The 26,916-nt window shown below is 42.4% G+C and overlaps 1 protein-coding gene across 2 annotated transcripts in view; it reads left to right on the top strand.

The window, feature by feature from the left end:
- Positions 1-23,792, top strand: part of akap11 (A-kinase anchoring protein 11) — a 33,065-nt gene extending 9,273 nt beyond the window's left edge. The window contains exons 6-12 of one of the 2 annotated variants that reach the window (XM_042494388.2): positions 1,397-1,661; positions 2,370-6,720; positions 7,186-7,326; positions 11,444-11,527; positions 15,112-15,158; positions 16,542-16,741; positions 18,463-23,792. In XM_042494388.2, coding sequence (XP_042350322.2) covers positions 1,397-1,661; positions 2,370-6,720; positions 7,186-7,326; positions 11,444-11,527; positions 15,112-15,158; positions 16,542-16,741; positions 18,463-18,648 — 5,274 coding nt within the window. In that variant the 3' untranslated portion in view covers positions 18,649-23,792. Of the gene's footprint in view, positions 1-1,396; positions 1,662-2,369; positions 6,721-7,185; positions 7,327-11,440; positions 11,528-15,111; positions 15,159-16,541; positions 16,742-18,462 lie in introns of both variants that reach the window. The other variant, XM_042494387.2, reaches the window with a different exon arrangement.
- Positions 23,793-26,916: the final 3,124 nt, after the last annotated feature.

The raw sequence follows: 26,916 nt of genomic DNA, 5'->3' as shown, positions 1-26,916 counted from the left end.
GTGACCAGTATACAAATGTTAAACAAACATAATAAAACCACCAAATGTCTCCATGTTGCTCGTCCTGAAGCCCCGATGCACCAAGTTGTTTTGAAAAAGTCACTGGCGTCATATTTTTAGCCTTGCTGTAGCCTGTAGCTCCGACTGTGGGAGTCACACTCACACAAGACCAACAACAGCCCATAATATCTGCGCAGCAGTGTTCATTTTTGGGTGAATTATCCCTTTAATGTTTATAGTAGTCTTTCTGCTGTTCGCTGGTAAGAAAACAAAAGTTGTCTTGTTATAGCCTTGTATATTTTTATTTTAATAAATTGTTATCCCGTCAATGTGAATTCCCTTTGATGGTATCAAATAAATCAATCTAATATTGATTTATTTCAAGATATATATCAAAGTCAGAAAAGTCAAGCATTGTCCACACTATCAGAAAAAAAGCACTTTAATGATGGAGATCTGACCCTCTTTGCAGATGTTTGTTAGCTTTTGAGAGCATTTAGTAAACATCATCACCTCTCAGTTGTGGATTTTTTGTGATTCATTCATTCATTTTTTAGCTATATCCACTAATCCTCTTAAGGTTCGCAGATGGGGACAAAGCTACTCTCAGCTGACATTGAGCGAAAGGCGGGGTACACCGTGGACAGACTATCACAGGGCCGACACAGAGACGGACGATTCACGCTCACATTCACGCCTACGGCCAATTAAGAGTCACCAATTAACCTGCATGTCTTTTGAGTGTGGGAGGAAGCTGGAGAACCCGCAGAAAACCTACGCTGACACGGAGAGAACAAGAACATTTTCCACAGAAGGGTTTTTGTGATACGTTCCTAAAATTCTTGCATTTTTGACTCCATGGTTTCCCCATATTTACGGCCTTGTCTGTCTCTGCGAGTAAACAGAAATGCCGGATCTTTCTCATGCTTTTGAAGAAGTGCAGGTGGAGGAGACGGACAGATATGTTGTTTTGTCAGCCCACGGTTGCAGCCTTGTCCTTCCTGGTCCTGTGCGCCGTGTTTGGGTTACGGCTCACTCTGCGGTTTTCGTCGTCTGTTTCAGACTGCGAGACCTCCCACCCATCTGCGTCACAGAGTGGACTTACACTGAGATTCTGCACATGTAACACATCAACTCGCAATCAGAGTGCAGACATAACAATACATTTCCGATCCTCCTCTCCCACTCCTGTAAGATTAGGATAAGAAAATTCCCAACTGATTTCTGTTTAAGATCTTCCACATTATCACCTCAGGCATGATTGCTTTCACAGCTTATAGACTGACTGGATGTTGGTTACAAATGTCATGTTTTTCTGATTAAATCACCAGACTTCATTTTTCTCTTTTACCTCTCTTCTTTCCCTCTTTTTCTCTTGCTTTTCCTCTGCCTTTAGTGTTGGTTAAAGGCCGTGTGTGTGCTGAGGCATAACCCCAGCACCAGCGTCTACCCTCAGACCAGCGTGGCGTCTTTGGTGGGCCTGCTGGGGTGCTACATGGCAGGCGTACGCTACGCTCTGGAGCTGCAGGCTCTCCAGAGGGGCACAGCTGAGCCCAGCCAGCCAGAGGAAGACGACACCAACCAGTCCGTCTCATCAATCGAGGACGACTTTGTCACAGCCCTGGAGCATCTAGAGGAGGACGACACAGGAGACAATCTCTGTAAGATTAACAAGTAACCTCAAGTCTGTGGAAAGCAGAATGACTTAAAAAGTCTGTTAAGAAGTTTGCATTAATGAGTTAAATTTGTTCTCCTTAACAGGTCAAAATAATAATCTAAAAGTGTCAAATGTGTGTTAAAACAACAGAAGCCCAGCATCAGAAATGTTAGCTTGTTAATAGGGCATTTTTTTGTTATTTTAACATGCTTTTGATGCATGAAGATGTTATATTTTCACCTGTTAAGAGGAACAAATTTGAGTTATTAATACAAATGTCAAAATAAATGTTCAGAGCCATTTGGTATTCGGTATTAGTCCCTTGTGTAGAGCATCTTATGTACCAATCAAGTGGCTATGTTATTTTTTAATTGGGATGTACTTTAAAAGTGATACTCAACTTTTAGCCCAATACAGTGCCAGGTGCCCCCCCCCAAACCATTTCCTAATTCATAAAAAAATAAAGTGATTCACACTAGGAATTGTTTTTGTACTTCCTGTGTACATAAGGTGCCAGAGTGTCATTTTGTAAAAGTGGCCCCCAAGCAAAGCCAGTTGAGCATCACTGCACTATGATCAGTTCAGTTCTGTTTTCAGTTAGCTTTCTTTTCTTGATCTATTTTTGTCATGTTCATTTTTTTATTTGCTGGATGTTTGGATGTTCTATATATAACTTGTTTTTTCCTTCTTTCTTTCCTGTTGATCTCCACAGCTGCAGCTTCCTATCGCCATTTTAAAAAGCGTGACGTCGCATCCCAGACAGTCCCAGCCCACAAGAGAAGAAAGGAATTATCCGGCTCCCGTATTATCATAAGCTCATCTTCAAAGAAAAATTCAGCCAAACACAAGTCTGGTCCAGACGTATCCGTCACAGTTCAGAGGTCATCAGGCCTTGAATCCCAGTGGACCTACTGCAGCCCCGGGGCCCGTCTGCCCTCACCTTTGATTCATGTCAGTGAATCAGAAGAGTCGGACTGCTCCAGCCCCAGTCCAATCATTTTCCTGGATGAGGTGGGCTACCAGAAGAGCCTGCTGGCTAAACTGGACATCCCCCAGGTACCAGGGGGGCCAAGAGACCGAGTTGAAGACTCAGACTCTGAAGTCAGTGAATTCTTTGACAGCTTTGACCAGTTTGATGACCTGGAGGAACTGAGCTCAGAGAACAGCACTCTCGCGCTGCCTCTGGACGCCATCAGCGCCCCAAGTACACAGAATCAACCCAGTGGGTCCAAATATGTGTCTCGGGGCTGCTCAACCAAGGGCATGAATCCTCACCGCTTTGACCAGCCAACTCTCCCTGCTAATGTGAAAAAACCCACTCCTCTGAAACCAGGCTCTCCCTATTCGCTTCACTCTGAGGTGCCCGACTCCCCTCGGCCAGTGCAGACCCCCTCTGATGAGAATGGCGGCCCGCTCTTCAGTCCTGTCAGCTCCTCAGCCTTCAGCCCTCTGGTGGACTCTAGTGGACCGCTGGAGTACTTCTGGAAAGCAGATGATGATGGACAGGACAGCCCAGAGCTGCGTAAACCCCAAGATCTCTGCTCTCTGTATAAAACCTACTCAGACTTTGCTAGCAGTTTGTCCAAAGAAATTCTGGGATCTGTGTGTGGCTACCAGTCCGCCGTTGACATCAGCGACAACAAGAATCTCAGCTGCGTCTGCCACAAGGAATTCAAGAACTCTTCAGGCTACGTGATGAAGCTCTCAGAAATACAAGAGACCGTAACGGTGGCCAAGCTGCAGAAGACGTCCCAGTCTCTGAAGGACGGCATTCAGAGGTTTGCCACCGACCTGGTGGAGATGAGCTTGGGCAGCGCCTTGAGAGACCTCCAAAAAGGTGTATCCTCCTGCACCACCACCTTGTGTCACCTCGCTGCCAGGCTCACTTCCTCCGTGTTTCAGATGGCCTTCCATGAGATCGGCATGCGCCACGCCTATGTGCTGAAAGAACGGGCAATCAATGGATTAGCCGGCTTCCTGGTCGGCGAGGCCGTGTCCGGGGCGCTGAAAGAGTTCCTGACAGTGAAAAAGCAGATTTTCCACAACACGGTGACACGTTTCGCTGCTGATTTGGCTGAAGAGCTGGTGTTTGAAGGCATCATGGAAGTGTGTCAGTTCTCCCACCCTTCGACGCCTCTCACCCCAAGTGATTGGTCCTTTGGCCAAGGGCAAGAGGAGGAAGAGGAGGAGGAGGAGGTGGTGGTTTCCTCGTATGCCTCAGACTTGTCTGAGTCTGTTATCCAAGAGGCCTTCATAGAGCTCTCCCAGGCTGACGTTGCCTTCACCAGCCAAGCCGCTATCAGTGTGTCTCTGGACAACATCTGTTACGTGAGCGCGGAGAACACCGGTGCGCAAACCTGCAGCACCTTCGCTAACCAGCAGGTTTTAAGCGCCAGCTCGGCTGCACCGCCCTCAGGAGAGGACGCCACCTGCACGGTGAAGAAAGCCCTGTTCACTGTGTCCGGTATGGCGAGCTGTATTCCTGTCCCCCAAGCGGGCCAAGCCCTCTCCCACCTCCAGGAGTCAGAGGAGACCTGTCAGTATAAGTCTAGTTTGTCAGATACCCCACAGGCCAGCCCCAAAAGAGTATCTTCCTCTGACACCACCACATCGACACAAACTCACCTTTACAGTCATGGAACTCAGACTCCGACACCCGGAGACTCCCAAGGAAAGTCCTCGTTCCAAAACTTCTCTGGCAACATGGTGGATATGATTGTAACTGAAGCGTGTGAGCTAATAACTGCCTCTAAGATGAAGAAGAGTTTTGGTGATTGTGCTGATTTCTTTACAAAGACAATTGGAAGCAGAAGGGACTCCACTTCTAGGCAGGAGGGGAATAACGAGGCTCCGGATTCTCCTTCAAAGCAAGGCGCTGGCTTCAGATATGACTGTAGAGATTCTGCTTATTTAAGGAAGGGCGCCACTGGTGAGCAAGACATCAACATTCCTCACATTTCCTTTCAGACAAGCTCTCAAAACCAGGGGAGAGCCAGCTGTGAGTTTGACCCTAGGACCAGAGGTGTGGCTGAAACACATCCAGTTATGATGGACACTCTGGGTGTGCCGGGTGCCGAGATGAGTGGACAAAGGAGGATTTCTGTTACCGGGGACGACTCGGCTCCAAGCTCTGGACAAAAATCCGGCGGGACTCCTGGCACTCCTCCTTCGACCCCTCAGCAGCCCAGTGAGGTGTCCAAGGAGAAGCAGATAAAGCAGTTCTCCAAGAAGCTGAAAAGCAAGCTGGCCAAGGAGTTTTCCCCCGCTACTCCGCCACCCACCCCTCACTATCAGCCGGAGCCAGAGCCGAAAGACATCACTCCTGAGGCAGACAAGGCAGAGTTCATGCTCAAACTGATGAGGTCGCTCTCGGAGGAAGCGGAGGACAATGAGGACGAAGAGGAGGAAGAGTTAGCAGAAGAGGGTGGTGGCGCTAACAGATGCCCAGAGACAGGGGTCAGTCGGCATGAACTGAACCAAATGTCCGCTCGCAGAATGTCCAACAAGGAAGCTCTTCACTACGCCGAACGACTGGCTTGCCACATTGTCTCCATGGCGACAGAGATGGATACCCTGGGAGTGGCTGAAGAGGAGGGTGAGACGAGCAAAGGCAGCGAGAGGAGGAGAGACAGCGTGGCTCAGTTCTCCGAGCAGACCCTGAACACTTTGTGGGTGTACGCCGGGGAGGTGGCCGGAGAGGTCATCAATGACGTTAAGAGGATGGTGAGCTCTGCGCAGCAGTGCCCGCATCACAGAGCTCTCAGGAGACGAAGCTTTGACAGATCCAGCTCCGAATGTTTGCATCACCAACACCAACCCAGTACAGACCAGAACAGAGACTGGAGGGTAGGGAGGCTGGCCGAGCAGTGGTCTAATGACATGATAGCGTCTGTCTTCAGGTCTCCCACCGCAACTTCAAGCACCGTCTCCAGCACCAGCTCTGGTCTGTCCTCGGAGTATCCCAGCTGTGAGAGCGTGACAGACGAATACGCCGGCTACCTTATCAGGGTGCTAAAAAAGGAAGGAGGCAGTAGGGAGTTGGTCCTGGACCAGTATGCGAGCCGTTTGGCCTACCGCTCCATCAAACTGGGCTTGGCTCATGCCAGTCGCAAGATCAAGCAGAGATCCTCCAGTGGGCGCCTTCACTCGTCCAAGTCGCTGCCAGATGAATGGAAAGCGTCTGGTAGTGACGCCTCATCACCGAAGGACAAAGTGGAGTCAGCGGTTCCAGGCGAGGACTCTCAGTGTTGTTGCAGGGACTCTGAAGACCAGGGTCAGAGGGAGTACGTGGATCTGGTCAACTTTGCCGAGTCTTTAGCTTACAACATCACCTGTGATGTGACACGCAAGCTGCATCTTTCCTCTGCACGACTGCCCAAGTCTCTCACCGACTCCTGTCTTTATAAGAAGTCCAGACTTGAGGACATGGCAGAGAATCTCATTAGGAACTCCTTCTCCTGCCCCCTGTTGTCCAAGGAGGGAAGGAGCAAGCATTATCACAGCACAGGGAGCCTGTATGACGGAGGCTACAGGGGCCGGGCGATGCAGGTCATCGAGCATTACGCCAGGAAAATAGTCGACGACACTCTGAAGATGAGCCTGGCTTCAGTCGGACATTCATCCCGGGAGCTCCAGAGGACCCAAGCCCACGACAGACACTCTCACACCCAGAGGTTATCTGAGGGCACATCCCCGGGACAGGCTCTAGGGGAGAGGACATGCCGTTACTGTCAGATCCAGGAGTGTCCGTACTGCACCAAACTCAGCAGGCACCACCACCAGCCCGTCTTACAGAGGAGGAAAAGGGGGTCCGAATGTCAGGTGAGGGCAGAGCGGCTCTCCGGCCTGGAGATTCCCAAGATCCACATTGACCTGGACCACAGGGCGGTGTTTGCGGAGGGGATGGTGTCCATAGCGATGGAGACAGCAAAACGTGAGCTGAGCAACACTAGCCTTAATGCAGACAGCGGCATCGGCCATGACGGGACCAGCTACGCTGAGAGCCTGACTGCTGAGATCATGACGTCAGCCCTGTCCAACATCTGCCAGACCAGCAACGTCAGGTAACCACACAAAGATTTACATCAGCTGTACCTTTTGTTTTTTGGATACTTTTTATTTATGAGCAGTTTTTACATTATAGAGACAATGGGCCTCATGCAGCAAAATTCTCTTAAATTTCTCTTATATTTTCTCTTAATTTTTTGATGAGAGAAAAAATAAGAGAAGTAAACTCCAGATGCACCAAATGCTCCTATGCACCTAAATCTGCACTTACGCAATTAAAAAATAATAATGCATTCTATACGGACCATAATCGCATCATTAAAGCCCTACTTTTAATTGACTGATGAATCAAAAAACACTAAAAAAAACCTCTTTACAGGTGCCATTATTTCACATTTACGTCTCAACTTCCTTTCCTGTTTTAATAATTTGTGATAACTGTTATCAGGGATTTGTAATTGCAAATATGAGCATGATTTCTGAGGCCCTCTCCTTGTCTCTTCATATCTCTGTGCATTCAGTTGTCCAGGTCGGGAAGCGACAGAGTCCTCGGTGTCCCAGCAGCTGAGTGTCGGAGACGACAGTCTGGGCAGCTGGTCCAACCTGAGCTTTGAGGACGAGCACCCAGACGACAACAGCAGCTTCCTCCACCTCAGTGACAGGTATACAACCACTTCCTTTCTCATATAGAGAAGACTAAATATCATACAATAGCAGAAATAGACAATGAATACAGTCTGCAGATTACCAGAAACTAAAATCATTTATTTTATAAAGATTTAATATTTCATGCAAAAGTTGCTGCCGTGTAAACGGCCCCTAAGTCCTCCGTCTTTGCATTTCACTGGCGTGCAGTGACGTAACTCCCCCTCCTACCTGTTTCTTCTTTTGGTCTTTTCTGGTTCTATAAAATATATATTTTCAAATATAACAGGATATAAGTTAATATTGTGGTCACAGGTTGGGATCTTAGTGCTGCTGATCCTAATGCTGACATGGGTTCAGTATTTCATTTAGAGGGAGAAAAATGTATCTCTGTGTAGTGACGGACTCAAAGTTTGAGGTTATCACTTCAGTTGTATAAGTTGAATAGTGACGTTGATCTCCTCAGACACAGAGCAGCACAGAAACACTCTTTGGTTGCCGATGTTGCCGCACAGTGTTTAGCAGAAGTCTCCTGTGGTTGCGTCGAGATGGGAGGTTTCCCCAAAGTCAGCACAGGGCACAGTATATGGTTTGGGAATGTCATTCAGACTTTACCGCCAAAATGCAATTTTCCCCGATTTGTGCAAGTGTTGCATCATATGTGACCTCCAACGGATATATTGTTTAAGATTTTCTATAGCCGTCTCTGCAGCTCTGCAGCCAAGTTCTTCTCAGAAAGTTTGTGAAATCCACCGCAGGGATAAGCAGCATGTAGGAGTTGTGACAGAATTGACCTTCTGTTCTTGGATGGACATCATCACGGTTTACGCTTGCAAAAAATAAAGACGGAGAGACTGAGTGAGTCTGACTATCAGCCCTCCAAGTGACATGCAGGGTTCCCACGGTCATGGAAAGCTTGGAAAAGTCATGGATTTTCACTAGCACATTTTCCAGGCCTGGAAAAGTAATGGAACAAAAAAAAATTACATTGCATTTATGTAGAATAACAGTGGATTTATTTTCTGTAGCTGAAGACAAAACGTAGCTTGAAAATGCGTCAGCGTGTGACATCATTTTGGTTAAGTTTTCTTTATTTGTTCATCACAAAAGTTTTTTTCATTTTCTCTCCGCGTTCTGCCTCTCCCTTCACGTATGCCCAGAAGGCATGTCAAATATTTTTTATAAGCACTTTTGGATTTAGGGGAGGTGCATACAAATTTATATGGCTGTATATTGTATTTTATTTTTATTGCATGCTTTGGAAGGCCTTTTTTTTCTTAATTTATTATTATTATTATTTTAAGAAAAGTGTAGGTTTGGAAGACATGTTTTCTTTGAAAATTTTCAACTATTTTTTCTTTCATTTTAAAAATATATATATATTCAGCAACTTTTATAGAAAGATTTTGGCAATTTTTAAAATTATTATTATTATTTAAGAATGCATGTTTTCTTTAAAAAAAAAAGGCCAAAATTAACCATTTGTCATTGCCAGAAACTGTAAAAACAGAAATAAATGTTGGATTTTCAAATTACAGCCCTTAACACATCATCAGGGACGCTGAAATTATGTTTGAATCATAAATGCTTGAAAAACAATGGGCAAGTGGGGCAAGGCAAGGAAAAGAAAATATTTTGATCCTTGAAAAGTCATGGAAAAGTTTAAAACATTTTGTCCATGACAGTGTGGGAACCCTGGACGTGTTCTCGTATGACTCTCCGGCCTCTGAGAATCTGGCTGTTGACATTTCTGAAGAAGGTTTTTATCCCTATGGAAGCAAAACTGACAACATTTGAAATTCTTTCCCAAGATACCAAAGGAACACAGTGTGTTAGCAGCTCGTTATTTTAGCCATCAGGGCCAAGTTAATGTATCAAAATATTTTCTAAAGGTGTGTCTTTGAGTGCTCTCTTTACTTCAGGCACTGTTTCTACAGGAACAAAGTCCAGCATGTGTAATTCATTAGACTCTTCAAAAGCAAACTGCAACCATATCCGCTCGGCAGATGAAATAACGGAAGGGGGAAAAAAAAACACCTCCGAGGGCTCATCGAGACATGGAGCGTGATGATTGACTAAATGAACGAGCTCCTGCCGTTCACTCAGACCGCAGGTAGAAAGCTGTTAGCTGAGGTAATGCAGATTAGCTCAGGTATTTTTAGATATCACAATTGTTCGCCGGTGAGAGCGCTGCACGCCACAGTGTGCAGGTTCCAGCCAGCAGGCTAATCATTGACTAATTACAGCGAGAGTTGTTGTGCTTCTGTTGCCAGCCGGTCGTCCTGGTGGAACCCGCAGGATTAACGGGATTATGTGAGGGCAAGAATGTAATGATCTCACATTTTAGGCCTTTAGCGACAAATTGTCCAAATCAACATTAAGGCTGATTCACTGGGACGTATGGTGGAAAAACAGGCGTCATTTAGAGAATCGTCCTGGGTTTGAAACCTCCCCTGTTATTGAAAGGATTATTCCAAATGTCAGAAATGGTCATTAATCTGTTTGTTGAAGCTGGCAGGGTTCCCACTGAAGTGAAATTCCTGGAAAAGTCATAATAGCAAAAAAAAACTGTTTCCAAGGCCTTCAAGGTTTGGAATTAACAATGTTTTGGAAAAAATATACATTGTTTTGGATATTCTTTGAAATGTGTTCAGAAAAATCCCTAAAACATGTCTTTTTTATTTTATTTAAAATATATTTTTGTACAAACTGATCATAAATCACATACGAACATGTATTACCGGACAGTACGTACTCATATAACGTAAGATTGAAGAAAAACAACAGCACTGTGGCAGGGTAGGCATCAATAAAAACGGTTTCTTTTTCTTATTTTTTCCTCCTTTAAATTAAGCAAGTTTCAACTGGTTGCAATCTGCAGTCCTCACCACTAGATGCCACTCGATTCCCCTAAATCTTACACTCTGAACCTTTAAGTTAGCAACAAAGTTTTTTTTTTATCTGTAAATTCCTGGAAATGCAGTTATAATATTTTATGGCTGTATTGCTTCAGAGACCAACACATTTTTTTATTTTGTTTAACTTTATTTATATGTTTTTGAGTTAATATACATACAAATATTCAAGCAAACACACCCCACCCTCCCAGATCCCCCAAAAGTAAATAAATTGGGGAACAAATAAATAAATAAATAAAAAGATTGAGAATACAAGATGATAATACTGCCAATAACAGTGTTACTAGCTGAAAAATATATATATACACAAAAATATTAAAGTAAATAAATTATATGAAACAAAGGGTCATTTAACTATTATCACAGTTTGAACTGCTAAATAGATTACAAAAAATATAAACATGCATGCATGTGTACACACAAAAACAGGCATATGAAGCATACACACATATAATGTACATATCCACACATGTTTAATATAGAAAGTTAAATGTGTATTTCTTCATTTAGCAGGTGACAATAGCATATAAATGAAGCATTTATTCCAGTTGAAATATGATGTTTAGTATTTATTTATTTGCACAGTAAAAACAAGCGAAACGTCAACAAAGTAGAAGCAGATTGTGCATATATTGTACAGGTGAGATTCAGAAAATCCCTTAGAGACTTAAAAATAGATTAAAAAAGCAAATAAAAAATTCCAAAATATTAAGAAATAAGATCAAGCAGGCAAAGGATCAATAAAGTACAATAATAATGCTTACATGATGTAGCAGAGAACATAAAATAAATGGGAAACAAAAATAAATAAATTAAAAAAAAATAAAATAAAATAAAATAAATGTACTGAGGGTGTATGAACCTAAGTGTGTTTGTGTACATGTGTAATTATATACATTTATGCATGAGCGTGAATGAATGTGTGCAGGCATGATAATAATGTTATTAAAACATCACCTGTTCTCGGCATATATATCTAAAGTCGAAAGATTAGCAAAGTTCGGCCTACATATTTATAATAACTTCAATAAAGTCTTGGAAATAGGGGTGAAATATGAATGAATACATTTTGCATGAAAACCCTGTACATGGTAGATTTGGTCATTATAGCGAACGGGATGAATTGCTCGTTATATCCTGATTATTTCGGTGGTTGTCATGTGATGTTGTCCCCGTCAGCGGACAGTGTTATAGTGGTGCCTTCTCTCTCCAGCAGCAATGGGAACAGCAGCAGCTGGAGCAGTCTGGGCCTGGAGGGGGAGGCGTGTGAGGAGCGCATGTCATTCTCTCCCTCTGACAGGTTGGTCCGCGGCTGCTTGACACAGTGCCCTAAAATGCCCCCGAGACCTGGAGGTTCACCCAGAATGGGACAAAGACATAGTTGAGTAATTGGATTTAAAAAGAAGCAACCAAAAGAAAATAAGGAAGCGTGTAACAGATCCATCAGTGGAAAAAAATCTCAGCACAAAATTGGAACCAGGGAATTGCTTCATCATATGAAAATGATTTACATGATTGTGCAATGGTATTTTGATTTATACTTTGTCTCATACGAGGAACCGCCATGCCCTCGCATGACCACACAAAGCTCAAAATATAAATAGGCTTGACATGGCATATGCTTGTTGATGCTAACGTCTGCATGCGATGTATTGCTTAAGCTTTGCTGCTTCTGCGCTGCTTTCATGTCGTTTTCTTGCATGATGGGACATTTTGTGGTGTTATTTTTATTGCATCAATGCTATTTGACAGTTCAAACCCACCTATCGCTCCAGGTGTTTGTCCTGCAGGTGTTACCGTCATTGGCTTTGACTTATTTAAAACAACACTGAGAGATCTACTGCAGCCCTGAAAAAATGTAATCCGTCCTGCCAGCCATTTATAAACACGCCGGTGTTTTCTCAGGCTGGTTATGTGTTTTTGCTTCCATCCGTGCAGCCGCTGGTTTCAGCTCATAGCCGTGCACAACTATCAGTCAACATGCGCTTTAAGGAAACCCCAGTATCATTTGAGGTCGAGAGTCCGCCGCTGAACAGCACTCTTTTAAACGCTGCCACGTTTATGTTGTCCTTTAAACAACTTCCATGTTTTCTGGCTTTTATTTTCCATCGACATGGTACGTGAGTTCAGTTCTGTTTGGCAGCAGAGGAGCAGCTCTCATGCCAGAGATTCCCACAAACATCTGAATGCACCAACAAGGCAATCGGTGCGTTACAACTGCATGACAAAAATTTACAAAATATGCAGCAGGTTTATGCATGTTGATGCTGATAGTGGTCTAACTTTAACAGAAACCAGGCTTTCATAGCAAAACTGCCACAGATTTCCTTATCTGAAAACAGATAAAACTCGATGCACAAAAACAGAAAAGTTCAAATGTCCTACCTCAGTGATACTCAACTCATGGCCCAAAGGTCAAATCTGGCCCCCAACGGGGTGCCAGGTGGCCCCTGAACCATTTTCTAAATCACAGTAAAGATAAAGAGATTCACTCTGGGAGTTGTTTTTGTACTTTTAGGATACATAAGGCACCAGAGTGCGTAAAACAGCATCAAAATAGAGCTTTTTATTAATAAAAATCTGCCAATGGAGGATTAAAGAAATAAAATAAAAGATATTCTAAAATGTCCTACAATCATAGAAACCTCCTAAAATCCTCAAAACATCCAAAAATCTGAGAAACATTATGGAGCTGCTGTGACTGGCCCCTGGCGTCCTGTCATTTTGCAAAAGTGGCCCCCAAGCAAAGCAAGTTGAGTATCCATGCTCTATGAAAAAATAAAAATTGAAAAATAATAGAATAAAAATAAATAAATGTCCTCAGATCCTTGAAACATCCTCAAATACTTAAAGCATCCTAAAATCCTCAAAATGTCCTCAAATCCTTGAAACGTCCTATAATCCAAAATGTCCATAAATGCTTGAAAAGTTGTAAACTCTTGGAAATGTCCTAAAAACCTAGAAACCTCCTAAAATCCCCCCAAACACAAATCGACGGGTGTGTGAAGCCTTGCTGCTCATCTGCTGTTGCCTGGGCTTTGATCTGTGGGGGACAGTGTGAAATCTGACGTGCACCGCCCACAGAAGTGCTATTCTCTGATTTGTCTTAACATTACAGCTGCTGACAGATGAAGGGAATAATATTTATCATCTTCCAATGCAAGTTTCTGCTGGGAAACCTGAGGCCCTGGCATTCATGTGGTTGCTACTTGACATACAGCACCTGCCAAACATCCCCCAAACATCCCCCAAACATCCCCCCAAACATCCCCCCAAACATCCCCCCAGATGCTGGAGACCGAATACTGTACGCTGTCAGGTGGCATTTTCCTCGGGCCATTCGGGGGCAGTTTTTGCGGTCTTGCATGGTGCATTTTCCTACTTTGGGGGTGAACATAAAGGAGAGCAGTTTCCGAACGTTGCACTGTAAAAAGAAGATAAATGTATTGAGCTCACCTGCTGGTGGTTTCTGTGTTTTAGCTAATCTTTGTTATATGCCGTTATAACTGTCAGATATTTATGTTTATAATGTGGTAGCTGTCATTTAGAGCCCGCTCGATATGTTGGTCAGCAGATTTTATCGGCCATCACAGATAAAATCTCACACTTTCTCATTAGAAATAACAAAGGGCGCACCTCACAAGATGGCGCCCCCGTCCCACAAAGCGTGACATACTTTCACGTTCTCCATGGAGGATTTTATACATATGAGCCACTCCTTCATCGTTCAGCACCCAGGAAACAGCAGATGGCCGGCTCGGCGTCTGCCATTAGGTGGCAGGTTTCTCACACATTTATCGTTTAGTTACAACTTGTCAGGTAGATATGTAGGTAAATATGGCTGCGTTATGATCCTGTTCATGAATCCGGTGGATGTGAAAAGCCCTCTCAGGCGTCCTCCTCCTCCTGGAAGAAAAGTGATCTCCTTATATCTTATTGAGCAGAGTCGAAGTGTCTGTAGCCGTGGGCTGTGTCAACAACGCTGTGATTAACAATCTTATAAAGTGCAGAAATGACTGTTTACCTGTTGGCACGTCACACAGCAAATATTTGCACAATTGGCAAAAGGGATATTGAATAGATTTTCAGAGTGGAAAAAAACACTTTCACACTGATCAGGAGGTGCTCTTAGTCATTGTGTCTTAACTGACAAAAGAGTCTGAAAGTAAGTTTACAGGAACAGACTTAACAAAAAGAAACTTAACGGGAAATATGCAGCGTTGCTTCCTCCATGTGTGTAAAATATATTTAATCAGGATTGCTTTTATTGCATGTATCACCTGATGTTCTGCTGTGCTGCTAAGGATGTTATCTTAAAGGGACAGTTCAGATTTTTCTGATGTGGCGTTGTCCAACAGCCGGCTCCTGCGCCGAAATGTGCGACAACCCGCTCCAGCACGCAGACATGTCCAACAGCCCGCTACAGTGCGGACATGTCTGACAGCCCGCTTCAGTGTGGACATGTCCAACAACCAGCTCCAGCCACACAATAACACAAACTAAGTGACTGAAGCAGCGGTAGAGCAGCAGCTCCTGTGTGCAGCGATGTTAACTCACTGATTTTCTCAGTGGAGTCTGACTGTAAACAGAGCTATTTCACGGCCTCATCTTCCCGTTTGAAATCGTCTGAAATTAAGGTAAAAAACTCACTAGAGCGTACATTTAGACTGATATTGACTTTTTCAGCTATCTAAAATATGTTTGATTGCTGACCTCATCTGCAGCATAATAATATAGAGTAATAATATCGTAAAATACTGTCAAACTATCCTGTAAACTGTGAACTGTCCCTTTAAGCATGCTTCGGGTCGTGTTGCATGCAGCTTCATCTCCCAGCAGCTTCTCTCTTTCTCACTAACCTTTGTGAAATTTCTCGTCCAACAGTGACAACACAGAGGACAAGGAGACGGAGGTCAAAGAGGAATCCAGCGGTAAGGATACGTTACTGCCTCAACGTCACCCTCAGAAAGCTAATGTGTGGTTTTCTAATGCAGTTAAAGCATTGTGAACAAGATTTTAATGCAGATTTGGGCATTAAATCAGAACAGTTTAACACTGTACACTTCTGGAGAGGAGAGGAATATGTGGAAAAGACACCCCCCCACCCCCACCGCCCCCGTCCGAATCTGAGGTCTTTCCACTCCTTGAGATTCAGAACAGTTGGTCTTGATTCGGGTTGTCCACGTACGTCTGTCTGAGTGTGTCGGGGATTTTACCGCCCCCGTGTTCAGCCACACTAATGCTCATTCAACCACTCCACTCCCTCCTCCGTCAGTCCTTCTGCGTTATGTGTGTGTGTGTCAGACCGAGAGCGGCCCCCAGTGAGGGGGCTGGGTGGGGGGGACTCCTCATCGGGGTTTGGGAGCGTGGGAACCGGGCACGGAGCAGAACAGGGCCGGAGGAGCAAACCGCTGCTCCACGTTATATTAAGTGTGTCTGTCGATCTTTGACGAGTACTCGAGAAGACACACCAGCGAACAGTAGACTCGGCTCCAGTCAGTGTTTATTACAGCCAGTCTGCAAAAAAACGACGTGAAAATTGTCTGAACTGGTGCAGCGCCCGTTCAAAAAATGCCCTCGAATCAGGCTGATTGGCCTGTGTTTCTGCTGCTCGCAGCTTTCTGCAGAACTGCTTACACAAACAACTTCACATATGAGTTATGATATTAAAGATATGTATTTTTTATTTCTTAAATAATTATTTAATAATTATTTCTGTTTTTTTTCTTTTAAAACTTTAAGGGATTTGATTTCTTTGAAATTGTTTGATAATTTTTCCTGCATTTTTTGTGTATTTTCTTTAAAATGTTTGAGCCTTTTTTTTTTGATAAAAATTTTTTGGTGATTTTCTTTAAAATTTTGGGTTATTTTTTATTTGTCTATTTGCTGATTTTTTTTATTTATAATTTTATTTCTGGTGATTAAAAAAACAACAACATGCCTTTCAGATCTGCAGGCCTGCCAAAAGAAAAATTGACAAGATTACACTACTAATTATAGCCAGAAACTATAAAAACTGAAATAATAGTTGGATTTTCACATTTCCGACAGTCCTTTAACACATCATGTAGGATGAGCACTTCATGCATTTTCTCCCCAGTCACAAAACCAAAAACAACCACCCCGCCAAGTGTGAAGTAGAACTGATGAACCGTTCTCGAGACAGACAGCCTCCTTTCTTTATAGGACAATAAAAATATGCATCCTGATTCATCTTAACCGCCTGTGTGTGTGTGTGTGTGTGTGTGTGTGTGTGTGTGTGTGTGTGTGTGTGTGTGTGTGTGTGTGTGCATGTGTGTGCGCGCGCGCTGCAGGGACTCTCTGCGTGGACAGGACTCAGGTGCAGGCTCCCAGGACCGCGCTGCTCGTAGTGAACTCGGATGTCAGGGAGCCCGGGCGCGGCCCTCTACACGCGACCCTCGACCCTCAGCTCAGGAGCATGCTGCAGTGGGCGGCGGCCTCCATCGCCGACGTCCCCCTGATCCAGCTGAGTCCCGACAGGGAGCTGCAGCAGGTGATCGCCCTCAAACCTTTCTCTGCACGTTCATTATCTCACACCATCACTGCGGTATTTATGATCAAACGTCACCTTTCAACGCTTTCTCTCCCGGATTGTTGATGTTGGTTTTAAAGGTTAGCAGTCTTTTAAAGTGGCATCCGGGTTAAAATTGGCTTTGATGTGTGTGTGTGTGTGTGTGTGCTGAAAAACAGCAGCTCATGCAGCGATTACGTAAAAACGAGTGCAGTGGAGCAAGTAAACTTTTTTCCTTGATGAGTTTCTCTAAATTTACCTGCTTGAAAATATGTCATTATGTGACAGAAATGTCTTTTGATGATGACAGTGTTCTCTCGCTGCATTTTCTTTAAATCTTGCCAAGACAAAAATCTCCTCATGAAAGTGCAAACTCAACATATTTCCTTCAGACAACCAGAAAAAATATGGGTTTCTCAACAAAATATATAAAATATACAAAACAGATGATCTTTGAAATCTCTGCCTGCAGAGCCAGACCACAAAAAACACAAATACTTTTATATTTGCCTCATTTGTAAGCAGGTAAGATATCAGAACTTAACAGAGTACGAAGAGACATCTGTGAAAGAAAAATAAAAAATAATAATAACTTTACAGATTGATGTAATACACTTCTCTCCTTCCATGATAGATTTCAAAGTTTTTGTGCATTTTTATATTAAACTGCAAATTACTTGAGGAAATAAAAATCCAATAAGAAACAAAAGGATAACTCACTATATTTCTCTACATAACATTTTTCTGGCTACTGGACGAGGCGGCTCAACGCCAGACTGATGCAACATCTCCGTTTTACGAGTCGTGACTCGACATGACTAATGGGAAAGCTTCTTGGCAGTGAACTCTGCCACACTAATAAATCTAATTTACTACTGATAAGCCTTTATTGAAGTGGATGGCTCGTATGGTCATGAAAAATCATGGACTTTGCAAATAGTAATTTCTCGGCTTGGAAAAGTTTCAGAAAACCAAATATATCCTGAAAATTTTTGAACAGTCATGGAATTTTGTTTCACAAACCTGTATAATAACACATGATGTACTCAAGGGTGTCATTGGTGTAATACTGGTGATTTTTTAAGAAAACGTTAAAAAAATCACACACACCCCCCCAAAAAAAATTAGAGGAAAAAAAATCATTTTTTTATTTATTTAAAAATTACCAAACATTTTTTTAAGAAAAAAAAATATCAAATGTATTTTTTTCATGTTTCCATAAAAAAAAAAACAACTTAAAAACCACATAAACACACAAAAAAATAAGCCATTTTTGTCTTTAAAAATCTCCCCCAAAAAACTTAAGAAAAAGAATTGCCAAAAAAAACAGCAGTAAAATAAAGTGCAAAATGCAGACATTTAAATTGTGTGCCCCTCCCCTAAAGCCAAAATAAAAAACATAACACCCTTCCCAGTGCTTAAAAATTATGTGACATGCCTCACCCTTTTTGCACCACCCACTTCCCCCTCATCAATAACGAACAGTCCCCAAGTTATATATATATATATATATATATATATATATATATATATATATATATACAGTATATATATATATATTTTAAGCTATTCTATAGTAATGAAAAAGATCCACAGGGAGGACTGATGGTGGTCTTTAAAATTTGTCGCACAGTCGTAAAAATCCTGGAAATGACTTGGTAAAAATGTGTGTGGCCCCTGATGAGAACTGTGTGTCCTCCCAGCTCCCTGCGGTGGTCCAGAGGCTTCGGGAGAGGAGGTGGCGTGTGGGAGAGCTGCTGCACACGCTGCTGCGTTACTGTGAAGAGGGCCAGACTCGCGGTCCGTCCCCGGCCAGAGAGGAGCCCCTGCAGACGGGCAGAGAACCTCAGTGCACCTCCCTCTTCCAGTGGCTCCTGGAGCACGCCTAGGGCCTCTCCTCCTCCTTCCTCCTCCTCCTCCTCCTCCTCCTCCTCTCTTCAGTTCAAACAGGGCTTTGCATACTCCACAGCCCCTAGAGGGCGCCACACAAATCAGCGGATCTACTCTGATGAACGTGGGCGGCGCGTGTTCTGCATTGCATGCTGTGACCAAGAGTACTCCTGTTGTGTTTTTCTTTCCACCTTCTGTTTTGTTTCTGCAGTTTTTATTTTTAATAATCGGGCTGCGTTCATCACATGTTGACTCAGTGAGCTGTCTCTCCCGCCCTCCTCCGCTCCTGAAGCCCTCACACATCGCTGCCGTCGAACTCGAGAAAGAGAGAGGGAGCGAGAGACCCATCCCGTCTGCTCCAGACACAAACGCAGTGAGTTGAGAGAAAGAGAATGTGTTTTTTGTTAGGGAATCCCCACCGCTGCTGGGCGGGTGATGTCATCACACCCACAACTCACCTCTGTGGTGTTTCCACATGTTAAGAGACCAACTGTGCGCTCACACACACACACACACACACACACACACACACACACACACACACACCACACCCTTGTATTATCAGAGGGAATCTGACACTCCAACATTTGGTGCCGTGATCCCCCATCCACTATTGTATTAATGCACTCACAATCCAGGGTTCATACGGTCATGGAAAATCTGGAAAAGTCATGGAATTTGCAAATAGCAATTTCCAGAAAAGTTTTGGGAAACTAAATATATTCTGAAAATTTTGGAAAAGTCTTGGAATTTTGTTTCACCTGTATAATTACACATGAAGTCCACCGCCGTATCAGTATCATAGTTTCGGTTTTTTCAGCTCATGGCTGTGATAAATTGTGTCACTTTCGGTGATTTTAAAGAGAAAAAAATTGGCCATTTAAAGAAAAAAAAAACATTTTTGGTGATATTAAACAATTTTCTTTTATTTAATTCTTTTTTTATTTTGGGTGATGTTTGAAGAAAGATTTTTAGCTATTTTTTTCATTAAGAAGTTTTGGTGATTTGAAAAAATAAATTTAAATTTTTGGGGGAATTTAAAAACAAAAACATTTTTTTGTCTTTAAAAAAATCACACCATCACAGTCAGAAACTGTTAAAACTGAAATTATTGTAGAAATTTAAAACGTTCTTACAGTCCTTGAACACATCATGTGTTGTTATACAGATTTGTGTAACAAAATTTTTCTAAAGTTTCATGTTTCCTTAAAAAATCTGCAGTAAAATGAAAACAAAATACAGCTTTCTAAAGCTGTATGTAAAAAAAACCCTTAAGCTCCTTTACAGAACTTAAAAATGATTTGACATGCCTCCTACTTTTTGCACAAGTAACAAACAGTCCCTAATTTGTGTTTAAATATTCAGTTTTAATCAAGTTCTGAATTTATGTCTTAAAGTAATATATACATTTTAAAAGCTATCACTCAGTACTGAAAAAGGACAGATAAAGAGTATTGATGGTAGTTTCAGAGAATGTTTGGTCCTGGAAATTTATTTCTTATTTAGTTTTTCAGTCTGAATGATGATGACGGTCTGATGACTCATCACACTTCACTGATTTGCTGCCATACGTACAGTTTGAAAGTTGTAGAAAACGTATCTTTAGTAAAGTGTATCACGCTGTCATTTTGCATTGATGATCATAGGGGCCATTTATTTTATTTTTTTGGCAGTAGAGTGATAAATCGCGCTTGTTGGAGTTGCCTCTCGCCAGTGTTCCTGTTTTATTTCATTCTGTAACAGTGCTTTCTGCCTCAGTCTCCTCGGTTGTCAAACTTAGTAAAACACTTAGAGTGGATGATGTTTACTAGCGCGGTCGGTATTCAAAAAAAAGTCTATTTTTCGAAGGTAAAGTATGTTTAATCAAACATGAAATGCTGCTCAAAGCTATTAAAAGGAGCCACGGTGTCGGCTCCCATGTTGCCAAACGGACTCTCCTCCTCTGCAGCAGGAGTCAGTGCATGCGTTCGTCTGCGGCCCAGTTCAGGGGAAGATCCAGTGACGCAGATAGTGGATCTCTTAGTAATTAAAGACACCCTTCTGGTCTGCACCTCCGAAACCACACACACTCACAGTGTGCACATAGCTCGGCCCGGACTCACACATGATGTCACCCACGCTCCTCAGTCACCTTGTGGAATGAAGAACTCTAAAAACCACAACTTCCACAATCCGGCTAACACACACTGTCGTTACTCACCAGCCCCCCTGTGTGTGCGTACACACACAAACACACACACACACACACACACACACAGCACGACCAGCTACTTGCTGAGATGCACTTTTTTTTTGGGAAATCGCTGAGGAGCGACTGGGCATTTCCAGTCCTGCCCTCAGACCTCTCCTGGTCCACGTTGTGAATTTCCTCTCAGCATAGACGGTCTGCTCTGCAGTCAGTTAACCCTTTGAAACCCAGATTGACGTCGGTTTTCTTGTGCTGCGTTCAGACGCCGTGTACGAGCTAACTGACCCTTTGAACGCAATTTGGTCTGATTTCCTTTACAGCCATACGGAAAAAAGGCAATAAATAACTTGGCCAGAAATCTTTCACAAAGTGCAAAAAAATGTAGCTAAAAATTTGTTTTAAAAAAGAAAAGTATTATTAAAAAATAAATAAAAAATAATTAAATAATTATTCATTTTAATTATTTTATTTTATTATTATTAAAAAGTAGTCTAAAAATTAGGGACAAATGTCCAGAAAACTATATTAATAATGGTTTTAATTTTATATTTAAAATTATGCTTCAAAAAGTATAATATAACGTTTACTTTGTCAAGGTCATTTACTTGTGTGTTTTTTAGCCTCCTTTTTGCTTATTTTTGGGTAATTTTCTTCTTTTTGCAAAGTTTTGGTTCTTGTTTTGTTTTTGAAAGAAATCAGAACAATTTGCTCAGGTTTCAAAGGGTTAAAGGGATAGTTTGGATTGTTTTACGAGGTAACTATCCAGAGTCGGTGTGTTACGGACGCCAGTTTGGAGAAGCAGGCGAGAGTATCGACACTAGACGGGTTTCCATTAACCCTTAAATTGCACAAATTGAAAATGCGAATATAAAATTTGCTAATGGAAACACGTCAGTTAAAAAAAAAAAAACTACAACTCCCATTTATTGCACAAAAGTTTTTACGTTCACATCAGGTGGAATTTCGTGATTCCAAAAAAACATATTTCACAAAACAGCGATGGAAACATTTTTTGGCTTTCTTAGGTCACATGATGCAGCAGGAGCTGTTATTGCATCACGTTACATAACTCTTCCCGCCGCTGGCTTATAATAACAATGTGACCATTTATACTTGAGATATCGTCATTTTAAATATCACACATGGAGCAAGCCGCGACACATGAAGTATATTCGATATATCGTCCACCTCTGCGCCAAAGAAAAGACGCTGCCTCACAGTGAGGTAAAATTCTCAAAATGCAAAATATAACCGCAGTTAAAGTGATACTAATTTTGTTAGGTGGCTAAAGTCCGTCCGCAGCTGTACATCGCCTGTAGCTCCGTGGCGACTTCTGTCTGCTTCTCCAAACTGGACGTGCCGACTGCCATCTGATGCAGGTCTGACACTAACTGTGCAAAACCTCACACAGCTCCGCCAGAAGATCTCAGCCACCACACAGCTCCTCCCTCCCCAGAGACGAAACATTAGGATGCATTTTGGTTTCACTGCGTATTTATTTTCTTCTTTAACACCTGGGTTGACGTCAGGTCTCTTATGCTGCATTCAGATGCCCCCCACGAGCTTTTAAACCCCTGAAACCTGAGAAAATTGGTGTTTCTTTCAAAAACATGAGAAAAAACATAATGAGAAACTTGGCAAAAAATGTCGCCCCAAAACTGCAAAAAAATAGCAAAAGGTGACAAAAATGATCTGAAAATGAGCTGGGCGAGATCATTAAGAGATTTTTTAAAGGGAAAAATGTCCAGAAAACTGTATTCATAATTCTCTCAAATATATTTTTAAAATTATGTTACAGGAAAAAAAATCTTTACCCTTTCTTGAGGTCATTTTCTTTCTTTTTTCTTTTTTTTTTTTTTTGCTTATTTTCAAAGAATTTCCTTGTAAACCTTTACTAATTTCTTGCTTTTTTGTGAAATCGCTCGTTGCGCTCTTCCCATGTTTTTGAAAAAAATCAACCCAGCTTGCTCAGGTGTCAAAGGGTTGCGAGCTCCTCACGTCTCTATCAGGACTTTTACTTTGAAACACTGTAATATACGGCAGCCTCTGTTCCTATAACCTAAGTGTCGTCGCTGGTGCTCACCTGCATGGCTGAACCTCTTTGGCTTTTAAAGCTCGACATTCTTCTTGTTCACGTATCGGCCTCCACTAATCGAGCCGCAGTGACCCGAGTGTGTGTGAGTGTGTGTGAGCGTGTGTGAGCGTGTGTGAGCGTGTGTGAGCGTGTGTGAGTGTGTGTGTGTGTGTCACTTCTTAATCTTTAGGCTGCCAAATGGCCATATAATATTAAAAGTGTTTGTCCTGTATGATTTGTTTACATGAGAAAAAAAATTACTATATATCACGAAAATCCACTATTTTTTAAAAATCCAAAGTGACACCCAAGTTGTATTTACTATTTAAAATAAAGAAACGGTGAAGTATTAACCCGCGAAGCGAGGGAGCGGTCTACATGAAAGGAATGTATTAAAGAGTCGTGGATATGAGCGAGCGCGTCAGCGTGCAAACCCTCTCCCAGTGTGAATGTTTAGTCGTTGAAGTAACTCCCACAGTTTTTTTTATATTCCTATCGACTTTATTTACATTCCCGTGACTCCCAGGCGACATATAGCTCTATATCGTGGTGTTTGTGAAAGCTGAATGTTCCCGCAAAGACTCCGTGTAGAAGCAGATCCTGTAACTGCGTTTCGCTCCCGTCGTGTTCCTCTCTGCCTCTCTGCGACCTCAGACGTACCTCACCTCCGCTCACTTCTGTATTCCTCCCGCTTCCTTGTAAAATCCTGCCAAATGAAAGATATTTAATAAATTATGTAAGTTATATAACAGTGAGTTCACTACTTGTTCTCCCTCGTGGCATTGCTGAATAGTTTACACGTTCTAAGCTTGAAGTCGGAAACTCTAAATTTGTTTATGTTGAAGCTCGGTGTGACAATAAAGCTTTTTCATGTGCTCTTATTTCGTGTGTCTTCATTTAATTAATATTAATTGTTTCACTTTCGTGCGAGAAACAATACAGAAAAACTAATTTTCTCTTTCTTTTGTATTCAGGATTTGTTCTTATTTTATTAGTACCTGTTGGTTTTTCAGGCTTCACTAATGTTTTCTTATTTTTGCTTTTTTTTTAGGTAAGAGAACATTTTAGGAGAGGTCGAGAGCGCTTTTACCGAGAAAAGAGAAAACGCTTTTTTTAGACCACATATTGTTGCCTAGTGCAAGGAGAAATAAATTTTACATTCAAGAAACATTTAAAAAAGCCTGAATATCATTAAATTAAATTTAGATCATGTTTCAGTGTGACAATAATGATTTCAGGCTGAAAGAAACACTACTAGACTTGTGCATTAATCCCAATTACTGTAAATTCAGTTTCTGTGCGTCCCTCTGCTGAATGTAACTAAGTACATTTACTCCAGTACTGTACATAAGTAGAAATTTGAAGAACTTTCACATCGCTTGAATATTTTAATTTCCTGCCACTTTCCACTTCTACTCCGCCACACTTCAGCGGCAAACTTTGTACTTTTTTAATTCCACTACTATCATTAAATAACTATTTCACAAATTAAAATGTTTGTGCACAAACCAAAAATTATTTTAAATATTTAATATTGTCCTAATTGCTTTGATTCCACTAAATGTATCAGTTAGCTGAAGTTACTTTGCATGTTAAGATTTTAAAAGCAAAACATGAAATAAAATGCATTTTTTTAAAGATTAAAACTACCCAAAAAAAACTACTTCAGCCAGCTTCAAAACTCCGGTTCTGTCTGGTGGCATTCGCAAGTGACAGCGCCCGTGTGCGTCTCATGCTGCTGCAGCGTATAATAACCCCAAATTGTTCCATCCAGCTGCTTTCTCAGCTGACGCCATCAAGCTGCGTATCATGCCGACGCGAAAAAGTGGCTTTTGGCGTTGGGATTTTATGCCAAAAGCGCTGCAAAAGTGAGTTTTTGACGACTTTGGACTGAGAACGAGCTGTGTTAAATGATTTTATCCTCGTTATAGTTCGCAGAGTTAACATGGACTCAAGTCTGACTCGAAATCAAGTCGTGTTAGTCGAGTCCACACGTCTGTTAAGAAATAAAAACAGTCATTACGTGCAGCTGGTTATGTCACAGCAGCAGTGGAGCATCAAAGTCAGTCTTTAGCACTGATGAAAGTTTTGTCTTTTCTCTTAAATCTAAAATGATGAGCACCTCTGCAGAGTGGTTTCTCAGAGATAACAGGCTGCTGGTAAACTTCAGTGATTCCTCCTCAGCTATTACAAGGCCGTCAGTTTACGAGCCTGAGCCGCTCCTCCTCCTCGCCGTTACCTGTGCTGCAGGTGCCAAAGGAAACAGAAGGCATGTGTGTCTGCTGAAGCCGGTCTCAATAACAGAGCTGCACTCCTCGCTCATGCCTGGATACAGCGGCACAAAACAGCCATTGTTGCTGTGTGATTAGACCGCACCACACACGCACAAATATATAATTAGGTGATGCTAGCTACAATGGCCGCTACCTGTCAGCTCTCTGTGAGGAGCATGAATGGAGGTGTCTGTGTGATACGGAGGGAGAAGAAGAACGAGAGAGGGAGGAGGAGGGAGGTGGGAATAGCTAATTGCAGGCTGTGCAGTGATACAGGAGGCGAGGAATGTGTCTGACAAGCACATCTCTGATCTTTTGAGCGGCTCACAGACAACAAGAGGCCATACAGGGATCTGGCGGGCTCAGCTCGTGGGCGACCTGAGCGAGTGAAGTCATTTCCAGAAGGTTTCATATCAGGGCAGATGTGGGGGGGGAGATTTAAATCTCTGCAAATTGTCCCCTCTTCGTGAGAGAAAAGAGTTAGTGAGAAAGAGTGCAAAACTGGAATTTCCTGCTGCTGAGCGACGTGACAAATCTTTATCTCGTAGATGTGTGATGGTCAATTTACAGCCCACGGGTCAAATCTGGCCCCTGCCAAAGTGCCGGGAAGCCCCTCGATCATTTACTAATTCACAGTTTAAAAAAGAGATTCACACTCAGGATTGTTTTTGTGCTTTATGTACACACTAAAATCAAAGAAACGTCCTTAAATCCTTAAAACATCCTAAAATCCATAAATGTCAGAAAATCCTTAAAACATCCTGAAATCCTTGAAAAGTCCAAAAATACTAAAAAGGTCCTGAAATGCTAAAAATGTCCTCAAATCCTTGAAACATCCTAAAATCTTAGAAATGTCCTCAAATCCTCGAAACATCCTCAAGTACTTGAAACGTCCTAAAATCCAAAATGCCCATATTACTTGAAATGTCAAAAACTCTTTGAAATGTCCAAAAATCCTAGAGACCTGTTTGGCAGCTGCGACTGGCCCCTGGCCCCTGGCCCCTGGCCCCTGGCCCCTGGCCTCTGGTCATTTTGTGGCCCCAAAGCAAAGCAGGTTGATCTTCACGGCTGCAGACAGATTCAGGGATTTTAATTTTTCAGATTCTTAACATTCGTTCCTCGGATAAAGTTCGAGGTCACCCAGTGTCGCGGTTTATGATGTGCAGGTTATTCATGCTTTTATTTGGCTAATTTATCTTATTTTAAACCCAAGACAACGCTATTTTCATGCCTGGATCATCAGGGTGTCCCTCTGTCTGCACCCTTGTGTCCGCACCCAGGGACGCAGCACGCAAGTGAGCGCACAAAGAAAGAGTAAAAATAAATTGGGAAAGTCCCATTACTAACTGATGTGGGGACAAACCAAAAACACATTTCAGTATGTACATATTCACTGTTTATTGAGCAAAATAAACTTTGTGAAAAAATGTTTAATTCAACATTTATTTCTTTGTCTCCGTCTTTCACAGGTTTATTCACAGATTTAAGAAGTCTCCCCAAATAGCTAATATCGACGTGAGTGAGCACTTCTCGTTTTCCAGGACAATCCATACACCTGACAGGTGTGGCATTTCATCACGTTAACCCTTTGAAACACGGAGCAAAATCAGTTTTCAGTGCTGATGTTTGACGTGTTTAAACTTTGAACCTGCAGCAAATTGGTGTGACTTCTTTAAAAAACAAAATACAAAAAAAAAAAAAGAGCAACTTCGCAAGAAAATTACAAGAAGTT

This window comes from Plectropomus leopardus, chromosome 10 (assembly GCF_026936395.1).
Source record: "Plectropomus leopardus strain MGB_pleo_1.0 chromosome 10, ASM2693639v1, whole genome shotgun sequence".
NCBI lineage: Eukaryota > Metazoa > Chordata > Actinopteri > Perciformes > Serranidae > Plectropomus > Plectropomus leopardus.
The sequence above is the reverse complement of the archived record's forward strand: the minus strand, read 5'-3'. Positions and strand labels throughout refer to the sequence as shown.